Source organism: Erpetoichthys calabaricus, chromosome 11 (assembly GCF_900747795.2).
Source record: "Erpetoichthys calabaricus chromosome 11, fErpCal1.3, whole genome shotgun sequence".
NCBI lineage: Eukaryota > Metazoa > Chordata > Cladistia > Polypteriformes > Polypteridae > Erpetoichthys > Erpetoichthys calabaricus.
In genome coordinates, this window is record NC_041404.2 from 91,826,660 (window position 1) to 91,843,685 (window position 17,026).

The following is a 17,026-nucleotide window of genomic DNA, read 5'->3' on the forward strand; positions in this document are numbered from 1 at the left end:
GATCTACTTTATCGATGCCTTTGAGAACTTTTTGAGACCTGGATTAGGTCCACAAGCAGTTTTCTCTGCTCGAAACTAAACAGGATCGATTCTCAGAGTCTGTCGGAGTGGCACATATCCTCAGGTGGGTGTGCCTGGCAGGTCTGCTCTAGGCATTATTATACAATAAATCAAATGTATTCTTTCATGTATGCTTTTCTTTGCTTAAGTGGTCCAAAATGTCCTGTTTGCTTTGCCCTGTGTTTTAAATGTGCAAAGATATTAAGATTTTTGTCATTTTCTGAAATGCACAAGGAGCCTAGTAGCATCTGCTGAGTATGGCAGAGAGCCTCAGCTGTGTCAGGAGATCAGACACAAACTATGCACTTGAGTTGAGTCAGGTCTCCACAGATGCAGGCACTGTAATGGTTTCTTAGTGAGAGAAAGGCAGACAAGTGCTAGAAGATGTGGGTATGACTCCACTATATAACTCCAAGAAGCACTGTCTCCAGCCTTTCCCACTTTTGGGCTAGTAAAGCCAGACACACATCCTCTGACCACAGCTGTACTGAACAAGGTAAGCAGGCTGCCTTTGCAAAAATGACTAGAGAAAACCTGACTTAGTAGAAATAAGAATAACAACCCTGTCATTTTGCAGGGTTCATTAAACTACATTATTGTGTGACACTCACACAAATTTCTGGACTAGAAACAGGATAGAGCATTCTAGCTGTCAGTACTTCACATTGCCATTTCAGTTATTCCAGGTGATTGGAAAGACATTTCTGAAATTTAGCAAACTTGTGGAGATGCTTGTTTAGAATATTATACTTATATTAAAAATACTTTTAACTGTGCATATGACTTTTGTGAATCAGGGACAATGAATGATTGACAGGAAGAGGTCAGCATTTTACTGTATCTTAATACAGAAACGGATTCTCATGGTGCATGTATTACATAATGATAGCACAACGGAGTCATGTAAAAAACTGCTCCAGCGTTCTGGGTACAATTTTCAGCCCACTTCACGATCTGCAGAGTCTACAAGTTATTCCTGTTGTTGCCTGACTCCTCTCACATCCTGAAGGCATGCATGTTGGGTTAACAGGCCATCATGAATGAATATAAGTGTGGAAGTAAGTGTGCCTTTGCATCAAATTGGTTACCTATCTAGGATTGGCTCCTTTCAACCTTGTATTATGCTAAACAGAATAGGTGGACAGATGGAAGGCTATATTACATAACGATAATGACAGATGGTTTAGGAGTATGTGCAGTATATTGTTCTTATTATCTGTCTGTTCTATATTTTTGTCTTAAAACATCCTTATTGAAGAGGTTTTGACACCTTGACTCTTGTTTTCTGTTTAAATCTCTGGCAGGATGTTACCCTCTCAGCCCATACTTTCCTTGACCATGTTGATGTTAATCATCACAGCTCCTTATGGTACTCAGGGAGGGGTCACCCAGCACTTGTGTGGAGCTCATCTGGTGGAAGCTTTGTTTTTCGTGTGTGGAGAGAAAGGGTTCTTCTACACCCCTGGCCGTGGCAAACGGGAGGAGGCAGTTGGTGAGACACTGTACTATTAATTGGGCAGCTTTGTACCATGGGTGGAGGATTAAGGACATCAGGGACAGACAGAAACATTGCACAAATTCACAGACCATTAGTATTTAAACAGTAAAATGCCACAGCCCTAAGAAGAATTCCTATTATTCTGTATGTTATTTTGTGCCTTTCTTTTTATGACTTTTTTTCTTAAGCTCTCTGATTTGCCACTTTAATTGGGTTTGAAAATATAATATATATCATATATTAATACATTAATAAATACATTAATTTTCAACCATGCTTAATCCAATTCAGGGTTGTGTTGACCAGAGCCAGTGATGTGTATGTGTAAGTGTAGATATACATTACTGCACATACACATTTTATAAACACATGCATGCATACACTGAGAGATGAACAGGTGAATGACACATTTTATATGTCTATATATATATATATATATATATATATATATATATATACATATATATATATATATATATATATATATATATATATATATATATATATATATATATATAGGGTGAGACAAAATAATGTTAACACTAATGGTACTGCTATGTGTATAATTATATACAGCTTTTGTGAACAATTTATATGCCACATATGGTACATGTGTTGAACAAGATGGTGAACAGGTTGAGACATTCCTGTAAATCATCTTGCACATATGAAGTATGTTTTGTGAATAAATTGTTTCCGCCATTCAAATGTTAACATCATTTTGATTCACCCTATATACAGTTGATTCCTCTTAATTGAGACACATTAGAACTAGGACATTTTGTCCCAATTAAGCGGCTGCCCCAATTACGCGAATTCCACATAAAATTAAACAATAAATAATTTTCTTTCAATATTTTAATAAAATTATTGAACCCAAATATAAATTATAAGAAAATAATATAAGCTGTGAAGAAAAAATAACAATAAATTCTAAAGTAAATTAATTAGGTATGTACATACAATTTAATGCTGCAAAAATGCACCAAGTGTAGTTTGTCTTTTGTTTTTGTAAGTTTGTACTTTGTCCTTTGCAGTTCGTCTCTTCTGTAATGCCCATTCTTCACGCAATTGATTTTCTTGTTGTAAGAGACGCACTATGGTATATTTTGGTACACTAGTTATCTCAGTGAGCCTACGATGGCTTGTATTAAATGCCTGGCTTTTAGTTTTCTCCAGCAAAGCAATTTTACTTGAAAGTGTAAAATAATTTCTTGGCATCTTGGCAAGGGTTATAATTTTATAAATAAAATTGACAAAAAAAAAGTTTACTTATATGTTATACGTACAGGGCGGCACATTGGCGCAGTGGGTAGTGCTGCTGCCTCGCAGTTGGGAGATCTGGGGACCTGGGTTCGCTTCCCGGGTCCTCCCTGCGTGGAGTTTGCATGTTCTCCCTGTGTTTGCGTGGGTTTCCTCCGGGCGCTCCGGTTTCCTCCCATAGTCCAAAGACATGCAGGTTAGGTGGATTGGCGATTCTAAATTGCCCCTAGTGTGTGCTTGGTGTGTGGATGTGTTTGTGTGTGTCCTGCGGTGGGTTGGCACCCTGCCCGGGATTGGTTCCTGCCTTGTGCCCTGTGTTGGCTGGAATTGGCTCCAGCAGACCCCCGTGACCCTGTGTTCGGATTCAGCGGGTTGGAAAATGGATGGATGGATGGTTATACGTACACGCGAGGTGGTGTACGGTAACTGAATATGGTTTGGTAGTGGTGATGGTAGACTATTAAGCAGACATATGCTACTCCACTCTAAGATTGTACTATCTAAACTTACCAGTGCTTCTTCGACGGGCGACAATAGATGACTGACTTGCAGCATGCGTCTGCTACTGTCCCAATTAAGCGGAATGTTGTCCCAATTAAGCGTTTAAATTATGTGTTAGTTTAATAGTTTGGTTTTCATTCCTTGAGATTTGGCCCAAATAAGCGGCTGCCCCAATTAACCGGTGGCCCAATTAAGCGGAATCGACTGTATATACTGTATATATAGAGAGGTATATATATATATATATATTGTATGTATATATATATATATATATATATAGAGAGAGAGAGAGAGAGAGAAAGAGAGAGAGAGACAGAGAGACAGATAAAATGTGTTGTTCACCTGTTCAGCTATATATATATATATATATGTATATATATATATATATATATATATATATATATATATATATATATATATATATATATATATATATATATATATATATATATATATATATATATATATATATATATATGTATATATATGTATATAATCCAGCCATAGGGGATGCACAAGCCAGTGCCCGGATAAATGGGAAGGGCATCTGGTGTAAAATTTTGCCAGATCAACATTCGGACAACAATGCAAATTTTCATACTGGGTCAGTCGAGTCCCGAGTTAACAACGGACGCCACCAGCACCAGTACAGCCAACTGGGTGCTGGCGGAAATTGGGCTATTGTTGGCCAAAGAAGAAGGTTGGGGGGGGCGACATGTCCAGAGAAAAGAGGAGAAGAGGAAGGTAAAGAGAGTGGAACTGCGGGTAGGAATTTTGAATGCTAGCAATATGACTGGTAAAGGGAGAGAGTTAGCTGATATGATGGAAAGAAGGAAGGTTAATATATTGTGTGTGCAAGAGACTAAATGGAAGGGGAGTAAGACCAGGTGGCTCGATGTGGATTTCAGTGGTGAAGAGAACAGAGGAGATGAGGAGGTGATGGGTAGGTATGGTGTCAAGGAGAGGAATGAAGAAGGCTGGATGATAGTGGATTTGGGCATGGCTTTGGTGAATATGTATTTTAAGAATAGGGAGGAACATAGGGTGACGTACAAGAGTGGAGGAAGATGCACGCAGGTAGATTATATCCTATGCAGAAGAGTCAATCTGAAGGAGATTAAAGACTGCAAAGTGGTGGCAGGGGAAAGTGTAGTTAGACAGCATAGAACAGTGATCTGTAGGATGATGTTGGAGATCAAGAAGAGGAGGAGAGCAAGGGCAGAGCCAAGGATCAAATGGTGCAAGTTGAAAAAGGAAGATTGCAAGGTTGAGTTTAGGGAGGAGATAAGACAGGCACTGGGTGGCAGTGAAGTGTTACCAGACAGCTAGGCAACTACAGCAGAAGCAGTAAAAATGCCAGCTAAAAGGATGCTTGGCGTGACATCTAGACAGAGGAGAAAAAGGAAACCAGGTGGTGGAATGGGGAAGTACAGGAGAGTATACAGAGGAAGAGGATGGCGAAGAAAAAGTGGGAGTGTCAGAGAGATGCAGAAAGTAGACAAGAGTACAAGGAGATAAGGTGCAAAGTGAAGAGAGAGGTGGCGAAGGCTAAAGAAAAGGCGTATGATGAGTTGTATGAGAGGTTGGACTGAGAGGCTGATGAATGAAGAGAATGAGAGAGAAGGTTGCATTATGTTGAGATACTGAATCAGGAAATGCAACGGATTAGCAAGGAGGAAGTAAGGATAGCTATGAAGAGGATGAAGAATGGAAAGGCCATTGGTCCAGATGACATACCTGTGGAAGCATGGAGGTGTTTAGGAGAGATATTGTTTAATGGAATCTTGAAAAGTGAGAGGATGCCTGAGGAGTGCAGAAGAAGTCTACTGGTAGACTTTTAAGAATAAGGGGGATGTGCAGGACTGTAGTAACTACAGGGGGATAAAATTGATGAGCCACAGCCTGAAGTTATGGGAAAGAGTACTTGAAGTTAGGTTAAGAAGGGAGGTGATAATTATTGAGTAGCAGTATGGTTTCATGCCAAGAAAGAGCACCACAGATGCAATGTTTGCTCTGATGGTGTTGATGGAGAAGTATAGAGAAGGCCAGATGGAGTTGTATTGTGTCTTTGTGGACCTGGAGAAAGCATATGACAAGGTACCTCGAGAGGAGCTGTGATATTGTATGAGGAAGTCGGGAGTGGTAGAGAAGTATGTATGAGTTGTACAGTTGTACATGTACGAGGGTAGTGTGACAGTGGTGAGATCTGTGGTAGGAGTGATGGATGCATTCAACGTGGAGGTGGGATTACATCAGCGATCAGCTCTGAGCCCTTTCTTATTTGAAATAGTGAAGGACAGGTTGACAGATGAGATTAGACAGAAGTCCCTTTGGACTATAATGTTTGCGGATGACATTATAATCTGTAGCAAGAGTAGGGAGCAGGTTGATGAGACCCTGGAGAGGTGGAGATATGCACTAGAGAGGAGAGGAATGAAGGCCAGTAGGAACAAGAGAGAATATATGTGCATGAATGAGAGAAAGGTCAGTGGAATGGTGAGGATACAGAGAGTAGAGTTGGTGAAGATGGATGAGTTTAAATACTTGGAATCAACAGTACAGAGTAGCTGGGATTGTGGAAGAGCAGTGAAAAAGAGAGTGCATGCTGGGTGGAATGGGTAGAGCACAATGTCAGGAATAATTTGTGACAGACAGCTATCATCAAGAGTGAAAGGGAAAGTCTACAGGACGGTAGTGAGACCAGCTTTGTTATATGGGTTGGAGATGGTGGAACTGACCAGAAAGCAGGAGACAGAGCTGTATGTGGCAGAGCTGAAGATGCTAAGATTTGCCATGGGTGTGAGGAGGATGGACAGGGTTAGAAATGAATACGGTAGATGGTTGGCTCAGGTTGGAAAGTTGGGAGACAAAGTCAGAGAGGTGAGATTGCGTTAGTTTGGACATGTACAGAGGAGCGATACTGGGTATATTGGGAAAACCATTCTAAGAACAGAGCTGCCAGGTAGGAGGAAAAGAGGAAGGCCTAAGAGAGGGTTTATGGATGTGGTGAGAGAAGACATGCAGGTGATGGGTGTGACAGAGCAAAATGTAGAGGACAGGAAGATATGGAACAAGATAATCCACTGTGGCAACCCCTAACTGGAGCAGCCGAAAGAAGAAGATATATATATATATATAACTTTGTGCTGTTAATCCAAGACTTTTGGACAACAATGCTGGCAGTGCACGTAAAACATGCTACATATTCAGGACATCAACTAAGGCATAGAATGAATGATTCTTTTCTGAAACAGTCATACTTATGGACAACCTTAGGATGTTGCCGGTTTTTAGAAAATAAGCAATGTAAATGCAGAAATGAGCCATGCTTTATTAACGTATTATAACATCTTTATTTTCGTAGCGTTTTTCAGGAGGAGCATTTACACATTCCTAGATAGAGTCGGCTTATGTTATTTATATAATATAATATGAGTTTAGTTTTAGCTTTCTAATGATTTCTGTTGCTTATGAAAAATTGACCCTGTGGAGATATTCAGGGTCTTCACAGTGCCCAGCCACTCCCAGACCAGACCCTTCTCTGCAGGCTTTTCATTTAGTCTCCTTGTCGGAGAAGATTTGCTAAGTACTCCTGCCTCTTCACTTATCCTGAAGCTGTATAAGTTATGATTGCTAGTGACTTGAAGTCTGTTTTGTGTGAGGAGTCTTTCCTGAGAAAGATATGGCACTCCATTCATGGTTTCTTCCATCTCTACACTAGATTCTTATGATGCTGGTAAAGAGTTTAATTCCCCAAACCCTGTACTGGAACATATGGGGAAAGCAAATAAATGACTGAACACATGAAAGTGTTCCAATTTTGTGAAATAAGCATTGATAGTATAATTGAGAAGTTCAAACTGGAGACATTCATCCCAGTGAGAAATGCCTGACTGAACTGGCCAAGTAGAATGTGAGGAAAAAATCCTGACAGGCACAGCTTGTAAACCTTTCTTTCATATAGAGTCTTTCATTATGCCCAGCACAAGACATGACTTCATAGCCTACAGAGATGCAAATGCTTACAGCTGATGTACAGTCAGTTTGAATAGCTTGCTAAGATGTTAGCTGGACCTTGTGCTTCAATGAAATACGTTTCAACTGATAACTTCTGCTTGGCATTATGTGAAATTTAAATGTCCAGATTCATGCCAAAACAGATGGAATGTTTTGACCATTTGCTGGCTGTTTGCTTTCTATGGTGAAAATGGTACTTGCTTTACAGCAGCATTTTCCTGGATAACTTCTATGGCTTTTGTGTTGGACGCTACATAAGCACTGTCAGAATAATGAATCAGAGTTTAGACAATGGACTAAGTGACTCATCTGTAAACCACAAGGATGCCAGTTCAGTTTCACACCACTGGTTTACAGAAACGTAACCTGCCAGAAACAGAAACAGTAATGCTATGGCTGCACATGAGATTTGCATATCACTTTGGATAAAAACATCAGCAAAATAAACAAAATGTTAATGTAATGCAGCCCTCCAAAAAAGGAGACTGCTTGTGTAAACAGCAGGAAACACATATAAATCTTCCTTTGTTAACTTGAATTATGGACGAGTGGGAGTTTAGGGTGAGTCTGGGTTCCAAAATAAATGGCATTAAAAGAAAAAACAAAAAAACAAGCCATTTCCTCCACTGAATTCCTTTCAGCCTATTTTTTTAGATCAGTAGGCTATTGACCTAAGACCAAGAAGCCTTTCCTTACATATGTGTGTAGCCCTAAGCCCACAGGAGAAGTAATTTGAACTACATCTTCCATCCATCCATTTCCTGAAGACATTTATTCCATCACAGGATGGTGAACAGCCTTGACCTGTTAGTAAGCAACGGGCTGAAGTGAGATGACATTCTGGACAGGATGCCAGCTTGAAACAGGCCACGCTCACTCTGGTAGATTAAGAATCACAGTTTTCTCCAACAGAAAACCCTTTGGGAAGTGGGAAAAAACCTGGAGTACCTGGAGAAAAAAACACATTGGGAAAATCTACTGTAGCGGGGACAGTGGCAATAACCACTGAGCCACTTTTGCTATATCTGAAAAGGAATTATAGAAATCAAGTAAAAATACCCACAATGACCCATCCATACAATGATTCTAAAAGTGCTGGGTGCTTTCTGACACTTAAAGAGTTATTCATCCTTACAATTTTAACCTCACTTAAACCAATTCAGGGATTTGTGGGAAATGAACTTATCACTGCAGAATCAGGTGCAAAAAAACCTGGGTCAGACACTAATCTACCATACACTGGTGATAAAGGCCAGGTTTACATTTGCCAGTGAACCTAACACAGGTGTCTTTGACATGCTTTTATAGATATCTGGTGCCAAAGGCCCTTGCAGACATGAAGAGAATGCAGAGGCCCTACATAGTTAGTTGGTGTGTTTAAATCTGCTTTACTTATCCAATTATTCAACAGAAATATGGTTTCTAAAATGTCATATAAACCCTGGGATATAAAAACTGGGATATTGGTCTCTGAAAAACCAGGTTAAGACAGGTAGATTTCTCTACAAGTAACCCAGTTGTTTTGCCAAGTAAACCCTTAACCAGGTTACACTTAAGGTTCTGTCGACTGTGGATGTCCATAGCTACCAGTCTTTGCTTCACACATGCATCCATTATCACAAAATGGTGGACATATCTACAAAGATACATTTTTTGGCAAATGCTCAGGTAATTGCATTATTCATTTTCCTGGTTTAAATAATCCATCTTAATAGTTCAGAAATTGCTAAATGTATGTTGATGAGATGAATGTACAGTACTAAGCTCAGGAACACAATCTCAGCAGCAGTGTTGGAGGTAACACGTCATGTGCATTATGTAGTTCTATTATTCCTATTATTTTTTAAAGTAATGGGTAACCTAATACAACACTTATTTTAATTAAGTAAAAATATCTGCATTATTATTATCATAGCAGCACTGGTTTAAAGCAAACAGAAAATGTACCAGTATGTCACTCCTTTGCAGAGCTCAATCACACAACCATGCTGGAAACAATGTGCTGCATGCAATCCAGTAAGAGAAACGTATTAATAAAGTGTCAAAATGTCAGGAGTATGCTGAAACAGTGTGATTGAGTAATGTAGAGACCAGCACCCATAAGTTGAATCTCTGGTGGCTCTGGTCAAGGATGTAAAAAAAGGAGATTTGTGTTCTTTACTTTAGCAGCACATGAAGGACTAAACGTATTTATTTTTTGTCAGTTTCATAAAGGTTCAAATATGGGTTCAGAACTTAATAAAATACCAACCAATCAAAAGTGCAGTTTTCATATAAAAGAAAAAAAAAATAATACAAAAGTAACAGACTTAGTTAAAGTAATGGTGTTTGTGAGACACAATTTCAATGCTTGTTTTCATATACGAAGTAATTGTTGATGATGTTTAATCTTTTTTTCCACATTTTTATGACACTGGAATATTTTCCTAAAGGACTACTTCATATGTGGATTTGTGCATGTAAATGGCGTTTTTTTAATAGGCCACGTTTTTGCCTTAACCAGGTTACTCACCTTATTCTGGTTTTGTGTGCATGGGCCATGATTCTATATTAGTGCAGACCCTGTACAACTCAGTCTAGGCTGAGAGAGGTCTAGTGTCCTGCCCAGTATTGGCTGCCAACCTGAGTCCACTTCTGCCAGCTCTTTCAAACATGAACTGTAAATATGTGTTAGAAGATGGATGAATGAATAGATGGATGGAAATGATTAAATGAATAGTATAACAGTCCTACTAAAACATGTGTTTTCTAACATGGACTACATCAAAATTATTTGCTCCTTCTTCTTCTTCTTTCATTTAGACATCTAAATAACAGTAAAAAGACACTTCAAACTATATTTGTATATGGTGTCTTCACATTCAAAGTCCCTTCCAATTGTTTCTATTTTTGACCACTGATACACTGATTGACTAGTCCCATGTCCAGTGTTAAATCCTGTCTTGTGCCTAATGCTGCAAAAAAGGTGCGGGCTCCTGGTAACCCTTAATCGGAATGAACAGTTCACTAACTGAGAAACGTCTACGTTATACGAATTGATTGAAATTATTTACACCTCAAATACCATACAAAGCAAAAATAGTGATGGGAATAAAACATTTTTGGACGGCTGTAATCAGAGGTACATCTGCCCAGACACTAAGGTTTTAACATTTTACTTTGCTTCATTTTGTAGAGATCCTCATGAAGCAAGACGCTCCTTACAGTCGTGATGCACGACTTCTACTAGAACAGAGCATCGATGATGGAAAAGCCAAGAGGGGCATCGTGGAGCAATGCTGCTACTATTCATGCACCTACTACGACTTGGAGAATTACTGCAACAGTTAAGGGGAGGGAGGGGTGCATGCGGGGCGTCAGTGGTTTACCGAGGGCAGCTGAGCGGTGTGTCAGAGTAAGAAGGTGCGGAAGAAGAAAAAAATGGAAATCAAAGAGGACAAGACGGGCAGTGAATGAAAAGCAAGATAAATGAGTCTGACAGGCAGTGTGGAACTCGTCATATCTGATCACGTAGTGGGTCAAATGTTACAGGCTCTGCGCTCATCAACCCGCTATGCAGGAAGCTGGGAGGACGCAAAGCAAGCGACGAGTCACTGTTAGAGAATGTCAGGCATCCGAGACTCGGGCAACGCACGCCGAACCGCACTCGCCCTCCACATCGCACCTTCCTGGAATCTGTGACCTTGTTTACCTTCTGATTTGTGCCGGACATGCTGCCCTTGACAAACAGCGCACTCCCCGCTTGCTTCTGTCATACGCACGTACTCGAAACATGTTTGTTTACCATGTGGCAAATGCGAAAAAAATAAAAATAATTTAAGAGTTAAATAAAAAGAAACTGACAGCAAAATGTTCATTTTTACACATGCATGCTCACCACGGGAACACAGTCATGATTTTCTTTTCAGCGTCTTGATCCATCATTTGCATTTCCGAAACAAATTGCGATCAGTCATCGTATTTCGGCGGTGCCTGCGAGTCTGTGCAGGAGCTAGTACAAACACGGATGGATATGGGCAGGCGACAATGATGCTAGCGAGCAAAGGTAAATTATGGAACCAGTCCTAGTATTTTCCATCCTCTCTCTTTTCAAAGTGAATAATGGCACATATTTAAAGCAGCATCTGAATGGATCCAGGATCGATTGTTTTCTGCGCTGATGGTGCATGGGAGCTGGCTCTGGGTCACCATAAAACCTGAAAAATATTTTATAGCTAATACGTTTTTCCAACTACTGTGACAGAAAAGAAATACACGAAAGCCGTGAGAATGTTTAATTTTCCCCATTAATCGTCAACATTTTAATAAAATGCTTTATTTTATTGTTAATGTTAAGGGGTGGGCTAAGTTTGAAAGGGAATCCAAAGGTTTCGCTAACCTTGAAAATGAGGGAATAGAAATCAGAAAACAAATGATGGAAAGAACGCTTGGGTGGGGAAGGGAATGTTGGTCTGATAGCCAGCCACCAAAGGAAAAACACGTTCTTCAGATTACATTACATCCGCTAATAGAAACCATGGCTAGCATTAGATCACAAACCTGACTTATCCAGCACAGTCATTCAACAAAATGAACAGTCTTCAAAGTGGGCGTTACGTACAAGACGTCCGGGCAGGTGCTTTAAAAAAGGATGCATCCCACAAACTCAGTCGGTGATTGATTTACTGATAACTCAAAGACGTTGAATAAAATCAGGCTAAACGACTGTGTCCGGGTATGTCCAAGATATCCTCAGCAGTTTTTAATTAACAACTGCTAATGCAGTATTTGCTTTTTTCTTAAAAGTAAATACTGAAAATATCAGTATAATGAATAAGTCATATTGACTGGGAACTGACACTGTTCAAAAAGAGAGACAACAACACTCACAATAATAAATGTGTATATTAAAATAAGCTTGTGTGTGTTTGGCAAGTAACCATTTTAAAACGGCCTTATGTAAGTGTGTGCGTGTACCTGTCACAAGTCAAGTTTATAGCTTTAGACAAATATCAAATAATTGTTTATAATGGTTATGAACTCCCCACAAGTCACTAGATCGGAAATGGGGGGGGGGGGGGGGGGGGTCAACTGATAGGAGACACACTATAATGTTATCAAAATAAATAATGAAGTATAAATTACTATATACAGAAACCCTTTAGCAAGAATAAATGCTTCAGCCAGAAAGCAAAGTTTATTTGTGTAAATTCATTTTATATATAATGTATAGTGGATTCAAGAATTATTCAGATCCCTTCATTTTCTGCATACTTTATTGTGTTGTAGATTTAATTTTAAATGGAAATATTTTTCTTTTTTGCCCATCATTCTACAATCAATAATGACAGAGTGAAAACATCTTTTCAGAAACATTTGCACATTTATTAAAAATCCATCCATCCATCCATTTTCCAACCCGCTGAATCTGAACACAGGGTCACGGGGGTCTGCTGGAGCCAATCCCAGCCAACACAGGGCACAAGGCAGGAAACAATCCCAGGCAGGGTTCCAACCCACCGCAGGACACACACAAACACACCCACACACCAAGCACACACTAAGGCCAATTTAGAATCACCAATCCACCTAACCTGCATGTCTTTGGACAGTGGGAGGAAACCGGAGCGCCCGGAGGAAACCCACGCAGACACAGGGAGAACATGCAAACTCCACGCAGGGAGGACCCGGGAAGTGAACCCAGGTCCCCAGATCTCCCAACTGCGAGGCAGCAGCGCTACCCACTGTGCCACCGTGCCGCCCTATTATTAAAAATCAAAAAATTAAATATTCATCTATTCAAGTATTTAGACCTTTTGTTGTGGCACTCCAAATTGTGGCCAGCTACATCCAATTTGCTTTAATTATCATTGAGATGTGACTCGAACTTGATTAGAGCCCTCCTGTGGAAACTGAATTGACTGGACATTGTTTGGAAAGGCAAACACCTGTGTGCATAAGGTCTCAAAATTCACACCTCATGTCAGGACAAAAACCAAGGCAAGAAGATGAAAGAATTCTCTGTAGAATTCCGTGTTGAGCCACAGATCAAGTTTGGTTTATAAAATAATTTCTAAAGTTTTGAGTGTTCCCAGGAGCATAGTGGTCTCAAAAATTACGAAATGGAAGAACTATGGAACTATTAGCACTCTACCTAGACTTGGCCATCTGGCCAAGCTGTTTAACCAGACAAGGAAGGCTTTGGTCAGATAGATAGGAAAGGAATCCCATGTTCATTTTAACAGAGCTATAGAAGTCATCTGTTGAGATGGGAAAACCTGTCAGAAGGATGATCATCTCTGCACCACACCATCAATTAGGTGTTTATGATAGAGTGGCTAGAAGGAAGAACATTACAGTTAAGGACTCTGAGACCATGAAAGACTCTCTGGTCTGATGAGATTAAAATGAACTCTTTGGACTAAACTCCAAGCATTATATCTGCACAAGACCAGACACTATTTATCACCTGCATGCAACCTCAGTTTGGAACAACGGTTCATCTTTCATCTAAACAATGATCTGAAACATACAGCCAAGTCAACATGGAAGTCCAGACTTGTACCCTACAGAACAATAGTTCCCAACCTGGGGTCTTCAGGTCAGGTCAGTGGGACCGCTGCAAAATGGGGGGAAAAAATTATACAATTTTATTATTTAAAAAGTTTTAAATAATAAAGCATTTTTCTAGCTCACCTTGTATTTTAATAATATCATCATTACTTTGTTAGCACACTTGCCAATTATACCTATCAATAAAACCGTTTTTCAAATGCATTAAAGCAGTTCACAGCAAGCTAGACATAGTATGTTGAATGCTAAAACAAATATAACGATGGACTATTTTTTAAAAATGAAACATTCCAAAGAAAACCCATCTTGTAGCTCTGCTTTAAATTAATCAAATGAGTCATATTCTAAAGTAAAATCTAAATTTAGAAGTATCATACTTCATACATAGATTTGTGCTGGCTGAGAAGAAAGACACACTTGATTACCTCAAATTTATTTTTCTTACTGCTTAACACAAAAAGCTTATTTTAAAATCCTATACAAAGATCTTCAAACTCACTCACCACCTAGGTTTCATATGGATGGTGCTTTCCTAAAAACTGCACCTTGATTTCCTTTCCTAATAAGCCCCTCACCAAGATGGTAGTTTTCACTCAAACCTGCTCTTCATATTGAATTCTCCCAAAATGTAAGGAACATTAGAATATAAATCTTTATACATTGTTAAACCTTAAATTAATGAAAGTCTCATTATTGGTTTTTAAAAACTACTAAATATTAAAGTCAATACTAAAAGAAAAAAACTAACAAATAACCTAATTTGTGATATAACAGACACACAAATCATCCTGAGCACCTGGACAGAGAGGTAAACTGAAAGGAAGGGCAGAATGTTAAGTTAAGTTAAAAGCCTTCCTAAACAGAAGAGTTTTAAGTTGTTTTTTAAAAGAATGAATAGAGTCAGCTGATCTAATTAATTTCGGTATGTCATTCCAAAGTCTGGGTGTTATGGAGCTGAAGGCCCTTTCACACATAGAGTGCAGGATAGTGTGAGGTACAGCAAGATTACCATAAACAGAGGACCTTTGTAGGTGAAAGTAAGAAAGTTTCTTAATGTGGTTTATGTGGGCGGAATAAGAAAGGGAGGAATCAAAAATGACACCAAGATTCCTTGCATCAGTAGAAGGTCTGATGAGATCACCGTCAAGAGTGACTGAAAAGGAACTCATTTTCTTAAGTAGCATTTTAGTGGCAATTTGCAGGAGTTCAGTTTTGTTGCAATTTAATTTTAAAGAGTTCTGCTCCATCCAGGTTTTAATTTCACTGAGGCAAGTTGTGAGCTGAGAAAACTCTGATGAAGTTGCACTTTGACATTGAAATAGAGTTGAGTGTCATCTGCATAAAAATTTATAACCCAGTCCATAGCTATGAATAATATGGCCAAGGGGAAGCATATAAATACAGAAGAGAAGAGGGTCGAGGACAGAGCCCTGAGGAACTCCTTGTGTGACTGGCACTGAGCTGGATCTGCTCTTGCCAAGACTAACAAACTCTTGCCTATCAGTCAGATAGGACTTGAACCACTGGAGGGCAGTGCCAGAGATACCCAGTTTATAATGTGAGCATCCTTCCTGTGGGCAGGTGCAGCAGAGCTATTCCCTTGGACAACAGAAAGGAGTCTTGTCTGCCATTTCGGAGCTGCATTAAGTTTTTACAGTGGCTGGAGTGCCAATCCTGCCCCCAACCCCCAAGTTTAACAATTAATTAATGAATTAATTAGAAGAAGAAGTAAAAGTGTGAAAATGTATAATGTATTTTTATAATAAAAACTATAGTTTATGATGTCTTGATCAGAAATGTGGACTCAAGACATGTGACTTGGACTCAGGTTATGAATATGATGATTTCTGACTCAACAAAATCAAAACAGACCTCCAACTTGACTTGCAGTTGAACAGCATCCATCTACTTGGACTTTCTCCTTATAAGCTGAGAAGACTCAAGATCCAGTCCATACTCCTTACCACTCCACTATTTCAATGAAGTCAGAAAATACTTGAAACTTGGTCCCTATACAATATAAATATAAAGATTATACATTGTAAAGAGGAAAATGACTGAAACATGCTAATCTTGTGGGATAAAAATCTTGGGTGGATGTGCAACCACCTTCAAACTTCATTTTACATTTGAGGCTGCACAAACAACATAAGTTTAGTTTATAGCAATTAATTTTACCAAGCTTCGGGTAAGTCACAGCTAAACTATAGATTAGTAATTCTGAAAGGCAGTAATTATAACTTGATCCACTCCTGTTATTTTTTTTTTGTTGGTATTAATTATATTTTATTTTATGTCTACTGTGGGCACAAAACTGCATGGCTTTTCAGGAATGGCAACATGGAAACTCAGCATGTCAGCTATACTAAAATCAAGATGGTCAACTTTATTAATAAAAAAAGGAAGACAGGCGTGCTTGATATGTTCAACTTCAATAACAACACAGTGGCAACTCAGTAAAAAAGAACTTGTCAAAAAATAGACAAAGTCTAAAAAAATAAATGCATTGAGGGTTGAAAAGGGAAAAGGATTGTTAAACATCCAATGTCAGTGTTTCCCCCTCTCTATGACTGTGTTTGCTCTTAAACCAGAAAACAAGGAGTAAAGCTGGGTTACATTATGCACTAGTCCTGAATGTTGTCATTTTTTCAAACATATAAAAAGATGACATAAAATTTGTCTCCAAGACCATTGCAGCCTAAAGCAGCAAAGAGAAACACTGGAAATTATTTCACTGTTAACTCTGTACCAGGTGTGCCATTAGATAAAGGCTTTTTTTATTATTTAAATGCATTAGACAAATTGTTTACATACTGTTGCTCTTGAAGTGCATCGTTTTCCCTGTCAAATGATGTATTCCACGCTGCACTAAGGGTGCTTAATTGCTTTCCATGACTACCGAACTGAATGTTGGCCAATTTGGTCTTTTGTAAATGCAATGCATCATAGGCGTGTAAGAAAATAGTTCCAACTAATTTGTTTGCACTACATTTTTATTGTTTTGTTCAGTGACACTTTGAAAATTGATTTGTATTACATTTGTATTGGCATCATGTGTTTTCTTTTGTTTTTTGTTTTCATAGTTTGCAATTTGTAATAATACTGTAAATGTAATACACTCTTAAAAACCATACA

General features: G+C 38.9%; 1 protein-coding gene across 1 annotated transcript; it reads left to right on the plus strand.

The window, feature by feature from the left end:
• The first annotated feature begins 511 nt into the window (after window positions 1–511).
• On the plus strand, window positions 512–11,154 carry LOC114661343 (insulin). Its single transcript, XM_028814556.2, has 3 exons — window positions 512–556; window positions 1,365–1,552; window positions 10,515–11,154. Exons 2-3 carry the CDS (start codon window positions 1,366–1,368, stop codon window positions 10,667–10,669), a joined length of 342 nt encoding a protein of 113 aa, XP_028670389.1. The 5' UTR covers window positions 512–556; window position 1,365; the 3' UTR covers window positions 10,670–11,154.
• The last annotated feature ends 5,872 nt before the right edge of the window (window positions 11,155–17,026 follow it).

What these genes read in the sequence shown, in the direction of transcription:
- LOC114661343 (XM_028814556.2), top strand. Translation starts at nt 1,366, where the DNA reads ATGTTACCCTCTCAGCCCATACTTTCCTTGACCATGTTGATGTTAATC. An exon ending in CAAACGGGAGGAGGCAGTTG is followed by an intron (nt 1,553 to 10,514) that starts GTGAGACACTGT and finishes TTCATTTTGTAG; the next exon opens with AGATCCTCATGAAGCAAGAC.